Here is a 25,533-nt window from a genome sequence, read left to right on the forward strand (position 1 = left end):
ATTTCTCTTCAGGTTGGTGTGTTTTGCGGTAGGTAAACAATATTCAATGCCTGCTGTACGGATCAGTATTCTGCTTCTCAACAACACAGGAATTAGTCATGCTAAGACCTGAACCAGACGACAACTGGTACAGATGTTCTTCCCAACTGCCATTCCTTCCAGGTAGCCCCAAGATTTCGTGTATACAATATACTGAAAACCTCATTTGTCTCCATAGTGGTTCCAATGCAGAAATGTCTGGAGGAACTACTCTGGGGACTCCAATCCTGTCACCGAGCGATACCTCATAAGCGTAGCACGGATGCCTTCAACGTGCAACTACAGATCCACCTTTGTCCAGTTTAAAAATGAAGGTGTGGGTGGAAAGGACGGTGTGGGCACCGCATTAAGAGGATTAAAAGATCCAGTCTATTCTCAGATTCTCTTTGCATTGAAAAGACAAGATATGAAAACACTGGCTTTAAAAGACCATTTATTTATTGATCTTAAATATTTACAACTCATGGGTTAAAATACCTATCCATTTATTACCAATGGGCTATTTTGGGGGGATTTTTGTTAGGAAGGGGTTTCACCTGTTATCTTTACCACTTTTATTTCTGAGGGAAGAGAATTCCAGGTTGTCTTTCTAACTCTACCTTCTGCTTTCTAGTTGTTTTAAACCAGTCACCTGGCTATCTTAGTAAATCTCAACGACAGCCTCATTAACAGGCTAGAAATAGTTTCCCATCTCTGAAAAGAAGGTCCCACTGACTTAGCCACTGCCACATATCAGCTCCGAAACAACCTACTGTGCAAAGCATATTCAATACATATAATGACACTTCTGAGTGACCGCAAATGTACACGGATAGCATTCCGATGGAAAACCAGAAATGGAATTTCTTCAAGAAACATAATAATGGGGGACAAGGAGGCACAGCAAGGATTTGTGAAGAATGTATCAAGGAGAACAGATATTTCCACTTAAATAGCAAGCAAAAACCCCTCCAGCCTAAACGGTTCCTTTGTACACTACGATTTTATTAGACCCCAAGTAAGAACATCTTTAACGTTTTAAGAAGATTACTATAAATTACTCTATAACTTATGTTTTGCATGGTTTTTAAATGTTCATAATGCTATAATTTATTTACTTAATTTTACACGAAGATATAAAAAAAATAAATATTGCCATGCATGACTTGTTGATATTTTTTAAAAACCACAAATAAATAACCGGAAATGTTGTTAATTACAGGGGACTCGAGCAAGTCTATTTCAACATAGGATCCTGAAACTGAAAGAGCTTAGGAACAAAGCCAAATATAATGCCCTTAAGTGATCAAAATGTAATTAACGCTAAGGGAAAGAAAACAATACAAACCAAACCTGGAGTGCAAACACCTTTTTCGCTGTAGGTTTTAATGGAAAAGGTTTGTGAGCAAATGGGGTTCCTTCCCAAGGGCATGCTGGAGACATGGAAAGTGAAGTGAGAGGAACTGGGGAGCCTTCCTCAGTCAACCTCTCATCTTATTTCAGCTTCCTGAAACGTCCCTGGTTAAGACTTGGGAGACACAGACAAGCATGTATAAATGTCCATCAACGTTCCTCCTTAAAGCTGAAGTCGCACACTAGGGACAGGTGGTCTGAGGGGTAATTGAAGGACGGTAGGCGGTTGGGTCCAATCTGCTCCTCGGTGAGCAGATCCAGGGCCGACCTCACGCTGAGCGCGTGCTTGGAATACCAGATGTAATCCAGAGTGTGGCGGCACTCGCCCGAGGTCCGGATCTTCCAGGTCGTGTACGGAGGTTCCGACTGCCCGTCCGCGCTCAGCAGCTTGTAGGCGCTGTTCAGGTTGAGGCTGGAGGAGGCGAAGTGTCTGTAGACCTCCTCTGTCGGCTCTGCGTTGAAGTCCCCACAAACGATGAGGGGAATCTTGGCTCCCTGGGTGATGCTCTGCAGGTTCTGGAGAAGGTCACAGCCTTGAGCCGATCGAAATCGCTCCCAGCCAGTGCGAGCCTTCAGGTGGGTGACGGCGATGCAGAACTGTCGGCTGGACTCCTTGCACTCTAGGGTCTGGGCAATGGCCACCTGGTTGGTTTTCAACGTCATGGCCGTCAGCCTGATGTTGGCACTGTTGACTAGCTTGAATCGGTTCTGGAGGAAAAACAAGGCACAGCCATCTGGTCCGTTGTTGTGTTCCACATCCAGACAAGGTGACCAGGGCTTGGGGAAAAACGTGCCCTGATAGCCCAGTCTACTGAGGAGGGGGTGGAAGGTGTCAAAGTAGTGGTCCACCTCTTGGAGGCACAGTATATCGGGCTGGTAGGCTAGGATTTCTTCCAGGATGAGACATTTCCTCTCTTCCCACTTCAGTGCTTCAAGAGGGCACTGTACAAAGTTGTCTTTGCCTTCTCCAAGAGCTGAAAGAAAAAAGCCGGTCAGTGGTCAGCGACTAAGAACCGCTACTAAGTACCTGCGAGCCTCCTCAGGCTTGATGCTACCCAAGACCTTCAGAGCGCTTCCCCTGCTTCAGATGCCCTGGGTGGCTCTTCTCTTACTGCACCGACCTCTTGCCATGCAGATGAAGCAAGCAACTAACCGATCCTTTCGTATTAAAACTATTTCTTGGGCTTCCCTGGTGGCGCAGTGGTTGGGAGTCCGCCTGCCGATGCAGGGGACACGGGTTCGTGCCCCGGTCCGGGAAGATCCCACGTGCCGCGGAGCGGCTGGGCCCGTGAGCCGTGGCCGCTGAGCCTGTGCTCCGCAACGGGAGAGGCCACAGCAGTGAGAGGCCCGTGTACCGCAAAAAAAAAAAAAAAAAAAAAAAAAAAAGAAAAATGATTTCTTGTCACTATGTTCTAGGACATGAGATCTTCTTAAGTTTTAGCTTTAGACAGTGTTCTCTGGCGTCCAAGAGATCTAAACTATGCCAGATGAAGTAAATACATTTAACTCTATTAGAGTGCTTTCAACACTGACTTATAATAAGCCATACTAGGCCTTTATAGACACCACTTAAGAATAAATGACACCCATTTAAAATGGGCAGCTTTTTCCTACACCTGGAAAAAACAAATGAATCAAAGAGTGGGAAGTCAGGGAGTATGCCCTTCTTTTCCAGAAAAAATGGTGACCCTGGTTTCTTCTTAAAATTTCAACTGCCACATGATCGGCAATAAGGTTGACTGACACATCTGTTTTTTAACTGAGCAGACCCAGGAAAGGAGTTCTTTCTACCGTACAAAGTAGTATCTTAAAGCACAGAGAACTGAAGCAACATCTCTGGCCTCAAATTATATGAAGAGGCGTCTGGATAAGAACCTGGCCTCAGGAGTAACCCGACTCAGCACCACCCCTACACAGCCCCCATTCCCTGCAGAAGGTTCAGGGTCACCCGTTCGGTAGACTCAGTTTCCCCCTTCCAGGTGCTATCTTAGTGCTGTGGACTCAAAGCGGGAGACAACTGATGAAAGCTTACGGGCTAACAGGAGACAGGAAGTACGTGCCGCGAAGCAGACACTTTCCCCGAGCACGGAAAGTCTGCACACGTGGAGCGGAAGGAGTACGTCTTCAGCTGACGGACTGGGCAGTGAAAGCCAGACGACACCCCTTCCTAGCCTCCCCGTGTGGGAGCTCCCCAGGCGGCCCCAGCGCCCCGCCCCTCTCCCTGCGCCCCGCCCCTCTCCCTGCGCCCCGCCCCTCTCCCTGCGCGCAGACGTACCTTGGGCAAGGATGTTCCACTGCATGACCCGGATGGGTGTATGGCTACTACTGGGGCCATCGGCCCTCAGATCCACGAAACCCCGCTGGAAGCGGGGAGGCCGCGTGTGCAGGACGGCCCTGCACTCCTCAAGGAGCTCTTTAGGATCGATGGGCTCCAGGTGTTCCGGGTCGGGGGCCACCAGATACTCTGGGTGCTGGGAGGCGGAGCTGCCGTCCAGGGTCTTGGTGAGAGCGCTATAGAGCCGGCTCGTGCCGCTTCCCATGGGACACGCTGCGGGGAAGGAAAGCACAGTCACTCGCCCGGCTCCTCGCCGGAAGACAAGGCACTTAACTGTGCACGGAAGACGCAGGCTCGCGAGCTCACTTCAGGGCGATGTTGCCACGTTCGCGTTCTACAGGGTGGGTTAAAGGAGTTCCCGGGTTCTAGCTTTCTCTTAGGGCGGGTACTTGAAATACCGCTGTTGAGATACCTCGATCTTTATGGCTTATTCTAACCTAGGATCTGTCTTTATAATTTACAGACACAGTCTCATGAAAGCATGGCTAAACAAAATCCATATTCCTTTCTCTGTGCATTTTAAGTGAGAAGGTGAAGACCAGTGTGTACAGAGCCAGATATCAGAAAGCCCAGTTAATCCTGGAGAACAGATTCGGTTAGAGCAGGCTGTTGCCCTAGCCATGTCACCTATACAGATGCCGCTGCTGTGGCGAGAAACGGCCGGATTAAGTCCATATCCCACTTCTCGTCCATGCTAACTGTACACCAGGGATCTGGCTCTCTGTGGGACTCCGAACATCACGGAGCAGTATGGTCTGTAATCTACTATCGATTGCCAGACTTTTAACAAGTCAGAAACGGGGTTGGGAGCAGAGGGAGTTGCCCACATTTTCTGGGATCCTGGGAGGAGAAAGGGTGAGGAGAGGTGCAGGAGGCACTGTCAGTGCACTTCCGAGGCTTCCTACTGTTATCCAACTGGACACTAACTCACTAAGGAGACTAGAGCACAACCTTCAACAAGTCCGCGTGCGGAGAGCTGTGCCCGCACCTCACTTGTAAGTAGCTGCCTGCTCCTTTCACGGTCAGCCTTGTTGCCTCTTCATTATAGTGTGAATTAGGGGCACGTTCTACCTGGAACCACCTCCTCGATTCCGTGCGCGGTTCCTGGTATGGAGGAACCTGGATTTCCCTACCCCGTCCAAGTCCTGGCCTCCTCTTGCAGGACACAAAGTTTCCTTCACAAAACGTGTTATTTGGCAAGCTGATTGCACCTGAAACTAGCGGTTGATGGAACGTGCTGTAGCAGGTCACAAAAGCAGGCTCAAGTGTTCACCACCAAGGGTTAACAAGCATGCAAGCATGCTTTCTATTGTTCCTTTTCATCAACTCAAAAGTAGTTCCCCAACAAGAAAGCTAGACGGAGGCAAAGAAACACACCAGTTTTCCCAACATACATTTCTGTGCACGTGCAACTGCGAGCCAGCCTGTTCTCTCAAACGCACACGCGTGAACACACGCACGCACCTGTCCCGAAACTGTTTGATCTGAATATATTAAATTCCTTTTAATAAATCTGTTTGACTATCTGAGTACATGGGTCCAGAGGAATTTTCTTCTTGGCTGGCAGTACAACTCTGAAAATCTTTCTTCTGTACTTCTAGTTTTTTGGGTTTTTTTTTTTTTAAGGCAGTAAAAATATTACTCAGCCATAAAAGGAAACGAAATTGAGTGATTTGTAGTGAGGTGGATGGACCTAGAGTCTGTCATAGAGAGTGAAGTAAGTCAGAAAGAGAAAAATAAATACCGTATGCTAACACATATATATGGAATTAAAAAAAAAAAGATTCTGATGAATCTAGGGGCAGGACAGGAATAAAGATGCAGACGCAGGGAATGGACTTGAGGACGCGGGGAGTGGGAAGGGTAAGCTGGGACAAAGTGAGAGAGTGGCATGGACATATATACACTACCAAATGTAAAATAGATAGCCAGTGGGGAGCAGCCGCATAGCACAGGGAGATCAGCTCGGTGCTCTGTGACCACCTAGAGGGGTGGGATAGGGAGGATGGGAGGGAGACACAAGAGGAAGGAGATATGGGGATATATGTATATGTATAGCTGATTCACTTTGTTATACAGCAGAAACTAACACACACACACGAATAAAAAATAAATAAATAAACAAATAAGTAAAAGGCAGTAAAAAGTCCTACTGGGGGCTTCCCTGGTGGCACAGTGGTTAACAATCCGCCTGCCAATGGAGGGGACATGGGTTCGAGCCCTGGTCCGGGAAGATCCCACATGCTGCGGAGCAACTAAGCCTGTGCACCACAACTACTGAGCCTGTGCTCTAGAGCCCGTGTGCCACAACTGCTGAACATGTGAGCCACAACTACTGAGCCCACGTGCTGCAACTACTGAAGCCCGCACGCCTAGAGTCCGTGCTCTGCAGCAAGAGAAGCCACCGCAACGAGAAGCCCATGCACCGCGATGAAGAGCAGCCCCCGTTCGCTGCAACTAGAGACAGCCCGCGCGCATCACGGAAGACCCAACACAGCCAAAAAATAAAATAAATTAAAAAAAAAAAAAAAAAAGTCCTACTGTTTTCTCAAGTGTGGTTTCCAGATCATCAGCATCACCCTAACGGTCGACCAAACTGTCACAGGGCGTCACAGCAAATGCACAGGGGCTCCAGTATGTGACATTTGTCAGGCTCTAGGCAAAGGACCAGCTTGACGCAGCTCACTTTCAACAGGACTGCTCTACATCCTTCTAATGCCGTCATATCCTTGCCAAGCTGAGTTCTGGGGTAGTTGCTGTGATAAAAAGCAAGTACCACGTGAAAAGGCATGTGAAAAAGAGGGTAGCAGTGTCCAACAGGAGTCGAAGGTTTGAGGAGTTACGTGAAGCCAGAAAGACTCTCCCGAGCCACACTTCCTTCTAAAAACTTAGAAAAACCTTCACGTGAAGTGAATAAGGAACAGGTTGGCGTCTGTTCAGACAATAAACGTGTGCTGGAAACAGACGGCGAGGAAGCCAATCAAAATTATGTCCTGCTGCAAAATGAGCTAAAAGGTAAGACAATGACAGAAGAGCCTAAATTAGAAAACTCACAAGTGAGGCAACACAAGGAATTCGTAACAAAAAACATACCAGAAAGAAATGAGCAGAGAAATCGTTTAAGAGGCAGTGGCAAACATTATGTACTAATTTTAAGCGAAGATGCAACATATCAGGAAATGAAACAGATACTAAAAACTAAAAATCGAGAAAACTTTTAGGAGCACAAAGTTTCAATCATGCAGGATGAATTAAGTTCTGGAGGTTTAATGTACAGCATGGTGACTACAGTTAACAATAGTGTATTCCATGCTTGAAATCCTCTAAGAGAGGAGATCTAAAGGGATCTCAGGTCCCCACGCCCTCAAACACACAGGGTAACTATGTGAGTGAGATATGTTAATTAGCTCGACTGAGGTAATTATTTCACAACGTTTACAAACATCAAAACATCGTGTGGTTTACCTTAAATACGTACAGTTTTGATTTGTTAATTATACCTCAATAAAGCTGGAAAAAAAATAAAGTGAATGGTTTAAGAGGAAAAAATTATGAGGTTAAAAAAACATGTATCATGGGCACACATACCTGAGAATATCAACCCAGAATGACCAACACCAACTGGGCTGCAAAGAAAAAGAAAAAGAAAAAGAAAAAATCCCTTGGGCTCTAGGCAAAAGCAGCAAGTAACTTACAAGGACAATTAGAGCATCACCGCACTTCAACTGCAGTGTTTTATACCAGAAGAAAATGAAGTTATGTATTTCAAATATACGTCAAACTTTATATATATGGCTCATCAGTACACGAGCCAAGGATTTTATATCCAGCAAAACTGGAACACTGATGCCAGGAGCACTTCTTCCGGAAACTACTAGAGTAGGGGATGGCAAACTGCAGCCAGATGTATTTTAGTACAGTCCTTAAGCAAAGAATGGTTTTAAAGACATGTTACTTACACACACACACACACAAAATATGTGACAGGATTGTTTTTGGTCCTCAAAGCTTAAATGTTTACTATCCTGCCCTTTTCAGAAAGGTCTTTGCCACCCCTGGAACTAGAGAACAAGATTTAGACCAAAATGACCAGAGACACTGATTTAAGAACTGGTGGTACTATATTAAACATATAGCTACTTAGAAAATCAAGTCTAAATGAGGTTAAAAGACAGAGTACAATATACAATGGCTATGTGATCTGATAATGAACCAATGAAGGTTTAGTACACCCAAAAAAAGCATGCGGGTGGGGGGGGAGCAGGGACCAGAAAGAAGCAAGCATATTCAATTAAAATTTGTTTAACTGTTTTTAGGGAATTCCCTGGCGGTCCAGTGGTTAGGACTCTGCCCTTCCACTGCAGGGAGCATGGGTTCGATCCCTGGTCGGGGAACTAAAGATTCCCGTAAGCCGTGCATGGTGCGGCAAAACAAAACAAAACAGAAAAACTCCAAAAAACACAATCCACAACACAAAACACTGATAATTTGGACTTTATCAAAATAAAAAACTTTAAAAAAATTGTCTTCAGTGATCATAATTAGTAATGGTAGCATTAGAATTCTTATTCTGAGACTGTTGTGTAGATGTGAGATGAAGCAGATTGGACATTCTAATTTCATCATTCCCTGTTGTCCTTTTTTGGTTTGGTCTTAGAAATGTATTTATAGGCTATTAGCTACAACATTCAAGGAAAACACTCTTGTTAAAGCCGGCTGGCTCATTTTGGACCAAGAGTGGATTATTAAATCTTGTCATTCACCTTATTTGTGACTTTTGGTGGTTTTCAAAAATTAAATTTACCATCAAAGGACAAAGCTTTGCAGCAAAAAAGAGGAAGGATGTACTGCATTGTGGGTATCAAAGCATCAGTTCCAGTCCCAGCTCTACCACCATTCAGCTGTGCCACTCTCCAGAGCTGCTGACAAGGCTTGTTAAGTGACCATAATTTCTTTAAGATTATTTGGAAAATGCATCTAGGTTAGAACAGGCAGCAATTTCAAAATAGTATTTCTACTAGAGGGCACACACACCTCTATTAAGAAAACTTGCATATGTTATTCAAAATGACTTTTATTCCCCTCAAATTTGAGTCCCCAAATGGACAATTTCTGTTGGGTGTAATAAAAGTACTCTGGAATGCACTAAAGGTTGTCTTTTCAAAAATTTTACTGACATAGACCCTTTGCTCGTTTCACTAGATTCATTTACCCAAGAAAGAGAATCGGGCAAAATTTCAACTAAGAGACTGGGCAGAGGGCAATTTCAGGGCATATTTACTATAGTCCTGTCTCTCCTCCTTAGATCTTACCCTAAGACGGGTCCCCTTGATGGACAGATGCAAGCCTGAATACCCTGTTTAATAACGAAGCCAGCCTAGGACATGCCTTCTGATACCAAAGTACCTGGGAAGCTGATCAACCAATCGGCTTCTCGCATAGAGAGCAAGGTGTCAGGACAGAGATACATGGTCCTGGAAGATGGCTCCACCCTCCTCCTAGACAGCAAGGCTCTGCGCTCCTGCTGGGCACTCCGCATTCTGCCCAGCCCTGCAGGTTACTCTCTCGGCCAGTGGGCACTGGCAAAACTAATCTCCACAACCTAATCTAACCCTGCAGTCCTCAGGAACCATGTGTCTGCAGTATGCTGATTTTACATTCTTATTTCTTGTTCTCTGAACTTTGGGATGAACGCTCCATACCTAAAAAACATGAGCTGATCTTTTCTCTCAAGAAGTGTCTGGTTAAAGATTAATATATACGTAAATTAACAAGAGAAAAAGTGAATGCATGCTGTGTGGAATGGGCTGGGGTATAGTAAGGGCTAAACCCATCAGGATGGATAAGAGTAATGAGAAAAGGACTTCAAAAAAGGACTCAAGATATTCAGCTCTCATTCCGGACTCCACCACTTCCTTGGTAGGTGGCCACCATAAGCCCCTGCCTTGCTCTCTCAGACACCACTCTGGTCCACAGGATACATCACTGAACAGACTAAAATCTCTCTCCTTATTGGCTATGGGGCTTATTTTGTACGGGGGAGAGACAAACAAGGCGATAGACATTTTGTCATATGCTGAAAAGTGCTTTGGAGCAAAATAAAAAGGTGAAAAGGGAGACAAGGAATGCTAGGGACTGGAAGTTGCTAATTTATGCAGGACGCTCAAGGAAGTCTCACTAAAGGTTACAGAGATCTGTCATAAGGAAACCAGTCTTAGAGAAATCCAAGAACATTCTGGGCAGAGGGAATGGTGAATGCAAAAGCCCCGAGGAAGGGGGCTTCCCTGGTGGCGCAGTGGTTGAGAGTCCGCCTGCCGATGCAGGAGACACGGGTTCGTGCCCCGGTACGGGAAGATCCCACATACCGCGGAGCGGCTGGGCCCGTGAGCCATGGCCGCTGAGCCTGCGCGTCCGGAGCCTGTGCTCCGCAACGGGAGAGGCCACAGCAGTGAGAGGCCCGGGTATCGCAAAAAAAAAAAAAAAAAAGTTTCCAAGGCGGCTGGCGGAGCAACCAGAAGGGTGAAGCTGCCAATACAAGTCAGGAAGATGGGGTGGGATCTGCCGTAAGACATGACTAATGCTCAGGAGAGACGTGCAAACTGGAAATGAACACGTGCGAGACGTCGGGCACAGACGAGGACTCAGCTCTGGATCAGACTGGGGAGGGTGTGGTGAAAATCTGCAAAGAAGGCACAGGCCAGGGGCAGGACAATCGGGAGAGCAAAGTAGAGAAAGTTTCGTCCACGAGGGAGCTGTGTCCTGTGTCAAGGGCTACTGATAGTTCAAGGAAAATGAAGACAGCACAGCTCAGATCTGGATTCAGCGACATGGGAAATGTCGGTGAATTTAACGACAGCGATTTTTGATTTTGGGTGGAGGTGTTGGCACAACAGGACAGAGAGTAGAGATGTATTTTGAGAAAATCTTGCCCCCCTCCCCCCCAAAAAGGAGAGAAGTGGAATGGTGGCTGGAGGTGGAGGCTTGAGAATTTGGGGAAGCTGCTGTATCATGTTTGTTTGCTAAGGGGGTGACACAGCAGAGGGAGAAACCCACGAGGCAGGGGAGTTCAGGCATGACGACACGAGGAAGCCGACAAGTCCTCCCCCAAAACGATTATCAACCCGGACGAGAGTCTCAAAACCAGCCATTTCAGTGCTCTGGATGGAGACCAAAGGCATACAACAAACTGAGAAGCTTTTATTCACGAAAGCTATTGAACTTCAGTTAAGGACAGTGCTAGCCTGTGCCCGGTCCTGCCAGGGCTGGTGCCACCCCTCCCCCTCAGCTCCATGGAAGTATTCAACTAGGGCGGCAAGGTACTAAATTAAGTTAAAACCTGCCCCAAAGCAAGGCCCAGGCCCTGATGGCTTCGCTGGTGAGTCTATCAAACATTTAAATAAGAAGTAGCAAGCCTTCACAAACTCCCACGTACTGCTTCCCACGTATAGCCACTCTGGAAGACAGTTTGGCAGTTTTAAAAATACACGTAGAATTCATGCCCCTAGGTATTTACCTAAGTGAACTTAAGTTCATTCAGGAATATGTATGCAGGGACTTCCCTGGTGGCACAGTGATTAAGAATCCGCCTGCCAATGCAGGGGACACAGGTTCGAGCCCTGGTCCTTAGCGTGTGGAAGACCCCACACGATGCAGAGCAACGAAGGCTGTGTGCCACAACTACTGAGCCCACGTGCCACAACTACTGAGCCCACGTGCCACAACTACTGAAGCCCGCGCGCCTAGAGCCCATGCTCCGCAACAAGGGAAGCCACCGCAATGAGAGGCCCGCGCACTAAAACGAAGAAACGAAGAGTAACCCCCGCTCGCCACAACTAGAGAAAAACCCATGTGCAGCTATGAACGCAGCCAAAAATAAATAAATTTAAAAAAAAAAAGAGAAAAGGAACCCCATGGTACTGAGCTGGAGTCAGAGATATCAGCCTGAATTCATGTTTCACTTACTATACATATATAGATGTGTAGATACAGAGATAATTAGCGATGTGGACGGCTGTGTTTTTCCACTTGCTGTCTGCCATGAGCTAATCATTTATTTAATTAATGCTAACCATCCACCTGCTTTTTTCCCATGCTACAAAGGTCTATTTTATATCTTTATATGTCCGGGGTTATTGTGAGGATAGAAACATAAATCTAAAACATTTTGGTAAGATATAACATTACTTCTTAAGGAATTTTGTTTGATTTTTTTGTGGGACCCTAGGAGGTCCTGATGCCTCGTCACGCCCCAGCAGATAAGGTACTTCTGTAGCAATGAACGCTTTCAGTTAAAACTGTCATTTTTACATGATGCTACGTAAACACACATAATAAATACACATGAATATTTATACATTTACATGTATAACATAAGCTATACCTAGCCAATAAGTATAAAAATTGAAACGGGGCTTCCCTGGTGGCGCAGTGGTTGAGAGTCCGCCTGCCGGTGCAGGGGACGCGGGTTCGTGCCCCGGTCCGGGAGGATCCCGCGTGCCGCGGGGCGGCTGGGCCCGTGGGCCATGGCCGCTGGGCCTGCGCGTCCGGAGCCTGTGCTCCGCGGCGGGAGAGGCCACAGCATTGAGAGGCCCGCGTAACCCAAAAAAAAAAAAAAAAAAAAAAAAAAATTGAAACGGACACATTCTACACTCACATCTCAGCGCGCACACACGGCATACATAGATATCTAAGAGGAGGTTCACAGAACAGCTTTTTTCTGCATGACATCTGGGCCATTTTCTGGTGCATTCCATTTCTTTTTTTAAAAAATGCTGGTCGTGACCCGACTACGTTTGGTTTCCGACCCACCGATGGGGCGCTGCTCCAGCAGCAGCTGCGGGCGTGGTTCATGGGCCACTGGGGATGTCTGAGACGCTTGGAGCCACGCACGGCCAAGGTGTTCACGACGCCGAGCCCCCACGTGCCGTTTTCTCTGTCTTGGTGCTTGTTCTCCGCACAGCCGTGGTGAAACCGCCGCCCCGTCGGCACGTCCCGGCACTGAGCGGCCCCGGGCTCCACTGGTGGCCACTGTACGCATCCCCATCACTCAGGGTTTTAGTTTAAGAGTGCCTGTTTTACTTTAAAATGTCCCTTAGTGAGGCAGTAGTAAGTATCTCTGTTAAATGTGCAGCCTCGATGACCTATCTTTAATCTGTGACAAAATGGAGCGTCCACGGAAACACGCTGCACGCAAAATACGCTGCCTTAAGGAGAAGCGCTCGGGTGAGCGTCTGAGCTGCAAAATGAACTCGGCCCTGTCTTCATGGGATACCATTTCACCTCGAAGAGCCGACAAACTATAGTTCATCACATATGGGCACGAGGCAGACACTTACCCACAAAAACGTAAGGAGAAGTCAGCCTGTCACTTGAAGGAAAACAACGGACAGAGTTTTTGCCCACGAGGAAAACTTCTGGAAAACGTATCTGCCATCAGGAGCCTGACAAGTCCCCAGTACTTAAAAAAAGTTTCTGACAAGATGGGTGGCGAGAGTAGCCACAGTTATTTCTATACTGTGTAACGCTTGGAAGATCTGTATAACCCAGTGAAACGACACTTTCCAAATAACCAATACCAAAAGTTCACTGATATATATGGTATCAGATTCCAAGTCACAAATAACTACGTATTAACATAGAGACTACCACAAAAAAAGACTATCCACGATTATCTTATAAGGCTATTAAAATACTTTTTTCCAATTATATTATCTGCGAGAGACTCAATTTTCTTCATATATTTTAACCAAACCATATTACAACATATTGAATGGAGAAGCAGACACGAGAATACGGCTGTCTCCTATTAAGCCAGACTTTAAAGAGATTTCCAAAAATGTCAAACAGTGCCACTCTTTCACTAACTTTCTTTTTGTCTTGGAAAACAGTTCAAAAGTGTTACTTATGTTAACACTGATTTTACTATTAAATGACTTGATAAACATTTAAAAATTCTCGTCTTACTTTCTAACATGATATATAAACCTAGGTCATATTAATTATGTTATATATTAACCCACATAGACAAAATTCTGTGGGACCCTCCGTGTTTTTTAAGATTGCGAAGGGGTCCAGAGAACAAAAGGTGAGACTGTCTCTTCTAGACCAACCGTCACCTCAGTGTAGACATCCCGTTCCAGGGGATACGAGCAAAGCAATCCCCGGGGAGAAAATGAGAACTAAAAAAGGTGAAATGAAATAACAGAAAGTAGACATGTCTGTAATTCACACAGAGCACGTATCTGAATTTTTCTCAAACTGACAGAGCATCTGATCACAAAAGGTGGGAGAGGTCACTGCTGCTAGGCCGTCTCCGCGGCACTCCAGAGACCAGTACTATCTCCAAACCACGGACAAGCTTCCCTGACCTCTGTCCTTATATTTCTAAGCTAGATTTTCCATAACTCAAAAATATTCTTCTCATAAAGTCAGGGTACCGAATCAAACGAGAAGGGATCTGGGGAAGTCCCAATTCATTTCTTCCCGTCTTCAGTTATTCTTTTCGGCTTTCATCCTAAGAACATACGAGCTTACTCAGTTATTTTTCAAGGCTTTATTTCCTAAAACTTTCTGGTAACATAGAGACATCAATTCAAAGGAAGTGCTAGGGAATTAATAACTCAAAGGGGACACCATGGAGACTTCACATGCTATTTCTGTACTTATAACACCGTCACCGTCGTAGCAAGGCTCAGAGCCACCCAGGAACTGCTAGGTGGTAAGGCAAGTTATTTAAATTTGAGAACAAAGGAACGCTGAAGAGCACGCGCCACCCTCTGCCCCTCCCCCACCCTGAGGACGACGCCCCTGACGGCTAACGACTGCTGGATGCTTAACTACGCACCACTCGCCAATTAGGTAATTCTCACCACATTCCTTGGAGGTAGCCGCTCTGATCAAGCCCCTTTTACGAGGAGGGCTCACTTAGTAACAACTCTCTCACCTGTTTTTTAAAAAGTCATTTTTTCTTTTAGAGTATCGACCGTTTAAAAAATCTTTTCACACATAAATACAAGTCCAATTCCAAAATTGCTTGCCTTCCTGCTGAGGTTTTTTTTTTTTTTTGCGGTATGCGGGCCTCCCGCTGCTGTGGCCCCTCCCGCTGCGGAGCACAGGCTCCGGACGCGCAGGCTCAGCGGCCATGGCTCACGGGCCCAGCCGCTCCGCGGCATGTGGGATCCTCCCGGACCGGGGCACGAACCCGTGTCCCCTGCATCGGCAGGCGGACTGTCAACCACTGCGCCACCAGGGAAGCCCATGCTGAGGTTTTATACCTTAATAGGGGTTGCCATTCAGGGCTTGAAAACGATTGTCACAGGTTCAGAACAGCAACATGGAAAGCCACTTTCCTGAGGCAAGGCAGCCATACAATTCATCCAGGTGGTTGCTGAGATACTGGAAGGCATGAAATCTTGACAAAACCTCTACTGAACTTTTATTTGGCACTCATACTAGCTTCTGGGTCGAATTTTACATACATGTGTTTGGAGTGTTATTTATCTGACCCCAGATTATATTCGGTTTTTGCCCCAAATTCATTTTTTTCCAGCCACTTTACTTAGAGAAAGTTATGAGCCCTCACTTCAATGCAATGCACATGATGTAATTTATACAGGCAAAAGGCAGGTGATAACAGCTTTCTCTCTCATGCCTCTATTTCTCACTTAGCTGCACCGCTCCCATCTCTTGCCGTTTCCCAATCCTATAAGCATATTTTCATATACACCGAGAACTGGATGCCTGCAATCCGTGATGATGTGATGGCGATGGAGAAATAACGTCGCTATTTCACTCTATAGGAATAACTCTTCTTACCTTTGTAACAGCCTTTAAAGGTCTGCCAGAGAATTCAGATTATTTAGGTTCCAGAAATACAGCAGTGGTATGTCAACTTCCCCCACTTTGTCATCCCTTTATTTTCCTAATAAAGCAAAAGTGGGCTAATTACTAAAATACAGAATACATTTACTCTTTAAGCCACTGATTACTAAAGCAACTCTAAAGCAACAGGCAGACCACCACGTAAGTTCCTAAGAGTGCCAGCCATCAGAGGCAAATGATCAGGGGTTTAATGAAAACACCTTCAATCAATAACTAGAAGGCTGGATGAGAACCCAAACAGTTGAGACCTGAACTGACTGGGCTGACCACCCCAAGCAGTCCTAACAGCACTCAGAAATCTCAGCAGAAAGACCTCTCTCCACGTAACATTTCTCTACTTACCCAGCAACTGCTTCTTCTAGAGTCTGCCCAAACCATTCAGTCTGTTAATAATTTCTCACAACCAGCCTGAGCTCAGTCTCCTGAAACGATGGCTTGGCAAAAATACTGGTTAAAAAGCAAAAACTGAAGCAAGGCCAGGATTCTCTGGGTCCAACGCCTGAGAAGCTGCTGGAGCTGACCAGCCTTGGGCCCGCGGAAACCTCCAAGCGTAAAGTACCCAGAAGTGTAAAGCACAGACGTCACGGGAAGGCATCACTGAACAGCGAGCCTGTGCTGCCACCTACTGGCCGCGTGCTGAACCACCTCGGAAAGTTTAGACGGGCTAACCCAGCAGCTAGCTTTCTTTCACTGGCCTCCTTAGAGCAGCTTCCTGAACACACGCGGTCACCTTCAAGACAGTCACAAGATAACCATCGACCTAAAACAGCCTGGGTGTTGGATATGTGGTATAGCTCGTATTTACTGAAGAAGTCAAAGATTCACAGCCCCCCACCTCAGAGCTTCATGGAGCGAGCCTCAGTGGCTCCCTTTTTCTTACACGTGGCCTTCTTCTCTTACTTAAATGACCCTTGACATTTGAACTACAATCCCTGTCCTTCCCTCATTAGTTCTATGAGGAATAGGGACTACATCTGCCTTGATTACCACTTCCCCTGGTACCCGGTACCCGGCCTAGCGCTTTAAGAACGTTGATAAAAGAAAGGATGGCAAGTGACAGCCAAGTGTTAATTAAGGACCCCTGTCAAACACCGGCAGAAGAACCGCCTTACGTTGGTAGAGCACTTTATGGTGCACTAGGCACTTTTACTTGCTGAGACACCTGTTACCCTCTCAAGAACCCCTTGGCTATTTTATAGATGAGGCTCAGAAGTGACTTGTCCGGAGCCACTCTACATTTTTGGAATTTTGTGAGACTGTAGTCAGGGCCCTCTCTTTGTGTTTATGTCCCCGTATCAGCCAGAACACCCGAAACTCAAAACAGTGCAACACGTCCCCGGCAGGTCCACCTGGTAAATGCACACAACCGCCTTCAAGTTCTGTGACGCAGTGTGGACTTGTAGTACATTACACTCCCTGGGTCCTAGAGACCGGGTTCTAAGCATGGGAAAGCCTTACGGCGAAAGCTTTCACTTTTCTCAGTGAGGCAAGATGGTCTTAAACACGTGGACTCGGGTTAGGCTGTGCGGCATTTCAAATCCCGGTTCCTCCTTTACTAATCAGATCCTGACCAAGGTATTTACCTCTGTGGCTCACTTTCTTCACTGAGTTACTGGCCGCTGAATTAAACTAGCCATACCCAGCACATTCGAAATGGGAGCTAAATGTTAGCTATTTTGTTACTGTTAGTGAAGCGCACTTTCTGGGTTTAAAGAGAAGCTACTTTTAACATTTGAGAGTCCAGCATGTGCCATACTCCTTGCATGTACTTTCATTACTCTTTCCAACAATCCAGCAAAGTAGGTATTGTGTCTGCCCACTTTTATAAACACGGAGACTGAGGTTAAGCGATTACCTGGTTTTCTCAGGATTGCACAACTGGCAAAGGGTCAGGGCCTGGGGAAGGCTGCCTGCACCCTGGACCGCTGCTCAGCAGCATCCCTGATAGCGCTGGTCCAGAGTCAGGACAACTGGATGGAGCCACGCCAGGGGTGCGCACGGGGTCAAGAGGTCGAATTCCACCTCCTCTGCGAGAACGTCACGAGGACGTCACCGCTGTCACGGTGCGCACGCTGGCACAGCACAAAGTGTACAAAGCGGTGTAATGACCCACACGGCGTTACTAGAGATATCAAGTGAAGGTCACGGCTCTCAACCTAGCGTGTCTAAAAATACAAGATCCTAGACACAGTGTGACAATCCCAACGACCTCTGCTGGGCAGCAGTCACAGACAGGAACGCCCAAGTGTCTTCCAGACAAGGCTAAGCTGTACCTTCAGTCACGCCCGATTCATCTAGAAAATACGGCTGAGGGAAAGAGAAACCCCTCCACGATGAACGCTGAGGTTAACCTGTTAAAACTGGTGCTCGACTGTTAGTGGCCTGGCCAAACACTTCCACAAGCCCGGCTTTTCTAGCAGAATGCTCTGAAGTGAAACTGAAAAGGCAGAAATGAAAAGAACCTGGTGGGACAGCAGCTCTCCACTAAGACATCAGGTCTGTGTTACTACCTGATGCCCACCACTGACGTTCCCGGGATACTCGAGAAGCGGGCCAGGTTTACAGCTACGAATGGAAACATGGAGTATGGAGCCAAGAGGACTATTCTGCTGGTATTTTTCCCTCTAGATCAGAGGTCCACACACCACAGGCCGTGAGCCACATCTGGCCAGTGCCCTGTATTTGTGCTACCTGTGATCTTTGACATTTTTAAATGGTTAAAAAAAAAAACTAATAATATTTCATGATGTGAAAATCATATGAAATTCACACTTCAATGTCCATAAATAAGGGTTATGTATTGTCTGTGGCTGCTTCCACACTACAGCAGCAGAGATGAACAGTTGTAACAGATATTTGGTCTATAAATCCTAAAATACACATAGCTACATATATTTACAACTACACAGGACACAATGTAAGACGAGGCTTCTGTGAGAAGAAGGAGTGGAGAACTAGAAAATGCCCAGAAATTGTAAACGACTGCAAAATAGACACGCTCAGAAAATCTCATGAAATAGAGATAAAAGACTTGAAAAAATGAGAGGAGCCATAGAGGGTGGATCCATATGGACAACATTGTTGAACTTTTCAATAACATGAGAAGGGGGGATGATACAGTGATGAATATGATAAAATAACCCAAGAAATAATAGAAAATCTTCCTGTGCTAAAGCATGGGATGTCCTTAGACTGAATGGGCTCACCTGACCTGAGACATTTATCCTGACAGAACTTTTGAACACCAAGGACAAGCAAGCCTAAACTTCTGGGGATAACCAGTACTGACAAAGACATTTAAGCTCTGAGGGAAAATATTTTTATTAATGGGCATGTGTTACTTGTGTAATTTAAAATATTATTTAAAAAAACTATCATGATGAAAAGCTGCTCAACATCACTTATCATTAGAGAAATGCAAATCAAAACTACAACGAGGTATCACCTCACATCAGTTAGACTGGGCATCATCAGAAAATCTACAAACAACAAATGCTGGAGAGGGTGTAGAAAAGGGAACCCTCTTGCACTGTTGGTGGGAATGCAAATTGATACAGCCACTACGGAGAACAGTATGGAAGTTCCTTAAAAAACTAAAAATAGAGCTACCATATGAGCCAGCAATCCCACTACTGGGCATATACCTGCAGAAAACCATAATTCAACACGACACATGCACCCCAATGTTCATTGCTGCGCTATTTACAATAGCCAGGTCATGGAAGCAACCTAAATGCCTATCCACAGACAAATGGATAAAGAAGATGTGGTACATATATACAATGGAACATTACTCAGCCATAAAAAGAAACGAAATTGGGTCATTTGTAGAGACATGGATGGATCCAGAGACTGTCATACAGAGTGAAGTAAGTCAGAAAGAGGAAAACAAATATCGTATATTAACGCATATATGTGGAACCTAGAAAAATGGTCCAGATGAACCGGTGTGCAGGGCAGAAATAGAGACACGGATGTAGAGCACAAACATATGGACATCAAGGGGGAAAGTGGCGGGGTGGTGCTGGTGGTGGTGGGATGAACTGGGAGATTGGGATTGACATGTATACACTAATATGTATAACCAAGAAGAACCTGCTGTATAGAAAAATAAATAAAATTCAAAAAAAGAAAAAAACGATCATGAAAATTTTCCAAATAAAATTCAGCACGAACCACCCAAAAGAGAAATGCACATCAACCTTGAATTGCTAAGTATCCATCAGGTGTGATGACCATTCATGTGGTTATCAAGGTCCTATGAATCCCAATTAGAGTGACTCCTAACAATAAACATATATGCTGAGTCTCCCTCCTCCTTCCAAGGACCTGAATATACCTGCCTCACCTCTTTTAGCAAACATCCCATCACAGGAACCTACAGAGTATATAGTTATCCACCTACCTACCCTATAAGTTGTACACTCCCGTTACAATGTCAGTGTCAAGTTCTGTCTCACTGAACTTTCACAAATACACCAGTTCTTTCCTTTCCTTGAAGCTCGCTTTTGCTCAGGTATACATTCTTGCTCAGGCGTCTCCTGAATTGTCTTAGGCCCCAAGCTCACAACTCTTTAACACTCGTCCAGAATTCTCTCCGGGTTTCCCAAACTTTCCAGGAGGAACAAGTACCTCTAGGAGTGGAGCTTATAAAAGACTCCCTAGGCTTTCCAGAGAATCACCTGGGGCATTTGTTAAACACAACACAGCCAGGATTCTCAGGAAAAACTGATTCAAGTAGACAGGTGAAAGGCCCAGATGATTCTCAAGTACCCCTTTTCCCAGGGTGTTCATCGCTGTTCCCATACCTGCCACCTTCTTCTGGCACATGGTCTTCTCTCACCCTCCTTTCTTGCATTCAAAGCAAAGTTTTTATCCAACAAACCTAGCCACACTCACGTCTTTCTTCTCAATCTCTGCTGCAATTAGTCATGAGAAGCAATACAATATTTGGCCTTTTAAGTGTACCATGTTCAGTAATACCTGCGGATCAATTGATACCAATTTATCTTACTAATTTTTCCCCCTAGGTAAAGTCCAGCAAGCGAAGTTAAATGATTTGCAAATGTTCATACAAGTGTGTTGAGTGTGAGTCTGGAGCCACGATTACTAATTCAAAAGCCCCCAATAACTCACTGTATTTAAGCTCTTACCATTAAATGCTACAGGAAAACAATACCTTGGTTCTCCTACCAAGAAAGCAATTTATTTTTGTAGAAGCTTGATAATTACAAGCTTTTGCACTTCTTCTCTCTCATAAGCAGCTTACTCACACCATTAAGGGACATACTAAATAAAGCCGCCTCCTCCAAGGAGCCGGTATTTGCTTTTAAAATTGTACCAAGAAAAAAAGCAACATGTTCCAGTGATGGAGAACAGTAATTCAGCCAACCCTTCATTAGCTGAGGAGGAAGGCATTTATAAACCCAGATGACACCGGACCAGTACAGTCATCAGGCACAGTAAACGTGGCAACTGCTACTTCTTTATGGGGGCTGCTGTCCTTCCATGAGAAAAGGTAGCAAAACACTGCTAGGTCCCCCTTTAAATTCTAATAACCCAGCATTTGATGACTGCCAAGAGGCTGCACTCATCTTTCCAGTGACCTCTGATTGCCAAGGGGCGTTAAGTTAGGAAGGAACTGATTATCAAACGGGGTCAAGTGTGGGGCTTTATTACCCATTCCCCGCCGCAAAAAGGTGCGGAAGGGAAGAGTAGCTTCAGTTCCCTGAAGGTTTCTCTAGCCAGATGTCTAAACCTTGGGGCCTGTAAGCATAATCTGGTTATTACTGTTGCTATTTTGTTAAGTAATGTGGAATCTGGGGCCCACCGGTAACAATTCTGTTTAGTAAGTCTACAGTAGGATCTAGGAATCTGCATTTATTTAAAAAGCACCTAATGCTGGTTCTGAGGCTCTTTGGGAAACATTCTGCAAGGTATCTCTTCTCTCACCCTGACACATCCATGCCTCATGCCTTCCACTTTGCTCCTGGCTTTTCCCAAGCAAAGTGTTCTAATCTCTTTCCATCCTAAACTGCACTTCAAGGCCCAGCTCAAATGCCAACCACGTTTTGAAGCCGAAAAAGATCACCACGGCTAAAAGAGACTTTGCACTCTCTGGCATCCTTGTGCCATTTGCAAACCTTTAACTGTAACAGGCTAAGAATAAAAGGTGTTTGATTTCATTAAACAGTCATGTCTTTGTGCAAAACTCACCTCTCTTACTGGGCATTAAACTCCTTAGAGGCAGGCTAAGTCTCACGTTCCTTTACCTCCTATAATAAAGCACCTACAGAGTGAGACAGACTGTAAGTTTTTGAATGAATGAGTGATCAAGCGATGAGCTGATGAATGCATCCATGAGTGTCTTCCAACAAGCAGCTGAAGCGAAAACTGCACAGAAGCCGGAAAATTGTCTAGATCTTGTAGTAGTAACTGTCTATAATAGTTTACAATAGTTTAACTACCATAAAATCCTTCAATTTCCTTCTAAAACTTCGGGGGACTTCCAGAAAGTTCATTAAACACCTTTCTGGGTCCAAAGCCTAAGATTCCAAATGTTCTGGCCTTTCTTCCTCAGCCAACAGCACAGCTCTCTGTATGTGTGTTACGCAAGCTATCTGTACTCCCAAGATGAGCCTACTGACTAACTGCCCCGAGGGGCCTGGAGGAAACTTAAGGTGAAAGGTTAAGATAGGAGAGACGGCTAGGAAGACCCCAATTGGTTTTCTTTCACCCCTTCTCCTACCTCAAACCTAACAATGTTCCTCCTGAAAACTTCCAGCAAGAAAAACCACTGACCTTCCCTGGTGGAGCAGTGGTTAAGCATCCACCCGCCAATGCAGGGGACACGGGTTCGAGCCCTGGTCCGGGAAGATCCCACATGCCGCAGAGCAACTAAGCCCGTGCGCCACAACTACTGAGCCCACGTGCCACAACTACTGAAGCCCACGCGCCTAGAGCCCGTGCTCCGCCACCGCAATGAGAAGCCCGCGCACCGCAACGAAGACCCAAAGCAGCCAAAAATAAATAAACAAATTTATTTATTTAAAAAATACTTTATAAAAAAACACTATCAGATATTAGGTGGTAACCATTCTAACAGTTATTTCATTGTGCCAAACTCCTATAGAACTGGAAAGATCTCGGTGACTGCCAAATTCACCCTTTTTAAGAACACTGAAGAATTTAGAGTCTCCGGTAACCACTTTAACATCCTAAATTTATTTTACTTTATTTTATTTATTCATTTATTTTTGGCCGCACCGCAGGGTATGTGGGATCTTAGTTCCCCCGCCAGGGATCGAACCTGCGTCCCCTGCGGTGGAAGCGCCGAGTCTTAAACCACTTGACCGCCAGCTAAGGCCCTAGTCACATTTTGGGTGATCACTTTAAGTAAAGAAAGCCACACTGAACATATTCTTTTTACTGCTCAATCTGCCCTTAAGTAAATCCCAAACTTGGGAATTCCTTGGCGGTCCAGTGGTTAGGGCTCAGGGCTTTTACTGCCCTGGCCCTGGGTTCAATCCCTGGTCTGGGAATCCCGCAAGCCACGCAGCGGGGCCAAAAAAAAACCCCCCAAAAACCCCCAAACCGTTAATCCAGACCTTTGGAGCAAAATGTAGTTATTTACAATCTAAGATGCTCATACGTCTTAAACAGCCATAAACTTGAGCACAACCAAAATACACTTTTTTAGTGTGATAAGATTGCCAGTTTCGAAAGAGAAGCTTTATTCCTCATTTTGAAAAGTATGACTACTTTGTATGTAGATTGTAGCCGCGGTAATGGGTCCTCAGGCAGAAACCTCTGTGGCCAAAAAGGGGAAATCCAGGGCACGTGACGTATAAAATTGGCTCTTGGCCAAGACGGCATCACCTTTGCAAGATCTTAAGCCAGGTATACAGGACGCAGAATGACGCAAATATTAAGACGGGAAGGCTCCCGAAAGATTTCAAATGTATGTCCAAAGAGTCAGTGCGTGTTATAACACACTGTTCACATGACATTTTTCAAAATTCAGAAACCTAAAAGACATGCAAGTCACGTGATCAGATAAGTGTAACTTTAGATTTTTTGTTTGTTTGTTTGCATAAAATGTTCCATCATTAGTGCGATTAGAAACAAAACACAAATAATCTGCGGCCTCGGAAGGGGAAAACTTACAGGTCAAGAGCGAGAAATACAAAAACCACGGCATCGAACGGTAAGGATCAAACTAGAAGCTCCCGCGGGGTTCCGGTTCTTACCGGACGCGGTGCAAGCCCCAGGCAAGGGAAGGCGAGGACAGAGCCGCAAAGGGGAGCGGAGACAGCGGCTCAGGGAGAGGGGAACCCGCTTCCCGGTCCGACCCCACCGCCCGGCGGCCCCCGGCTTCCCATTCATTCCGCGCCGTCTCCAGGTGGCGGCCGCGCGTTGGCCGCCGCCGCGTTCTCCGCCCGGAACCGCCGCGCACTCACCTGTTCGGGAGCAAGACCTCGCGACGCCGCGGGCCGCCGAGGCCACCGCCAGGAGCCGGGGGGAAGCGAGGCGGGGGGCGGCGGCGGGCGCCGGCGAGCGGCGGCGCGGCGGCGGGCCGGGCGGGCGGCGCAGGCCGGGCGCGTCCCTCTGCAGCAGGGCGGAGCAGAGCCGCCGCGGGCTCTGATACATGCCGGGCGCCGACGCCGCCGCCGCCGCCGCCGCCGCGGCCCCTCGCGCGCCCGACACACCCGCGGGCCTCGCCGACGCGGGCGAGCCGAGCAGACTCTCGGGGGCGTCCGAGGGGAGGCTCCCGGGCTCCTTCTCTTCCCGCCGCGGCCCGGGGGAAGGTGCTGGGCAGGCGAGCCCGAGACTGAGTGCCTGGTGCTGCGGCTGCTGCTGCGACGCCAAGGCGCTGGCTGCAGCCAGCCGCTGAGAGCTGGGGGGTAACCGGCGAGCGCAGAGCGCTGACAAAGCGGGCGCTACCAAGCGCGACAGGGAGGGGGGATCCATAGGACCGGAGCCCGGCGCTACCAGGTAGGGACTCCTCGAACCGGAGTGATACTGATTTGGGAGGAAGCGGATCTTAAGTTATTTATAGGGTGGGAGGCTGTGGGAGGTCCAAAGTAACAAGGATCCCTTGAGGCGGTTTTAAAGGAATGAGCCTCCCCTTCCGCTGGCTGCAGTGGAAACGCCCACAGGCTGGGAGACCCAAGACTGCTCCAGGGCTGTGGCCCTGGAGACACGTGGGTGTCCGAGTGGAAGACAGCATCCGTGTGTGCGTGTGAGTGGACGTGTGAATCCGGCAAAGGGTGTCCGCCCCCGACGCCGTCGGCGGGACATGTTGCGTTCAACGAAATTAAGCGCGATAAAGCCCCCACAGTGTGCGAGGGCGATGCTGAGGAAGACAACGTCCCTTTCCTCAAGAATGTTATCCTCAGGCAAAGGGGGCCGAAGGTGGCAAGAGAAATCAGACCTAAAGCTTTACAAGGTAGATTAAGATCAGTGCCACAAGTTTTCGCAAGTTTGGCGATAGAGGTCATAACAGGCCTGCGGTTTCTAGAAGGTTTATTAGAAGACTTGGCATTTGTGTTGGGCAAAGACTGGGAAGTCTCGGTTTTACACTTGTAGAATTTGGAGCAGGGGGAGAGTGATGGTGATTTACACATGAAAAAGGGGAATAAAGAAAGCCCTGGGTGTATTTACAAGAACAACTCTTAGTTCTGTAGGATGGAAGCTAAGGAGTAAGAAGACATGCTTGGATAGGTTATACTGCGGGAGGCAGACGTTATATTAGACGTAATTTGGTAGGAAACGGTGAGCTGTTTTGTGAGCTACGCAAGGATATGATTTAGGGCTGTGGTTTCCTTGAGGTCATGTATCTCGGGCATGTGAAAAGGCAAGAGAGAGAAGTAGGCCAGCTGGTAAAA

At 46.6% G+C, this 25,533-nt stretch overlaps 1 protein-coding gene across 1 annotated transcript; it reads right to left on the bottom strand.

The window, feature by feature from the left end:
* Positions 1-455: 455 nt before the first annotated feature.
* On the bottom strand, positions 456-24,643 carry NOCT (nocturnin). The gene is made up of 3 exons (XM_032631745.1): positions 24,106-24,643; positions 3,707-3,979; positions 456-2,405 (listed from the first exon to the last, which is right to left on the bottom strand). Exons 1-3 carry the CDS (start codon positions 24,614-24,616, stop codon positions 1,582-1,584), a joined length of 1,608 nt encoding a protein of 535 aa, XP_032487636.1. The 5' UTR covers positions 24,617-24,643; the 3' UTR covers positions 456-1,581.
* Positions 24,644-25,533: the final 890 nt, after the last annotated feature.

Source organism: Phocoena sinus, chromosome 5 (genome assembly GCF_008692025.1).
Source record: "Phocoena sinus isolate mPhoSin1 chromosome 5, mPhoSin1.pri, whole genome shotgun sequence".
NCBI classification, from domain to species: Eukaryota; Metazoa; Chordata; class Mammalia; order Artiodactyla; family Phocoenidae; genus Phocoena; species Phocoena sinus.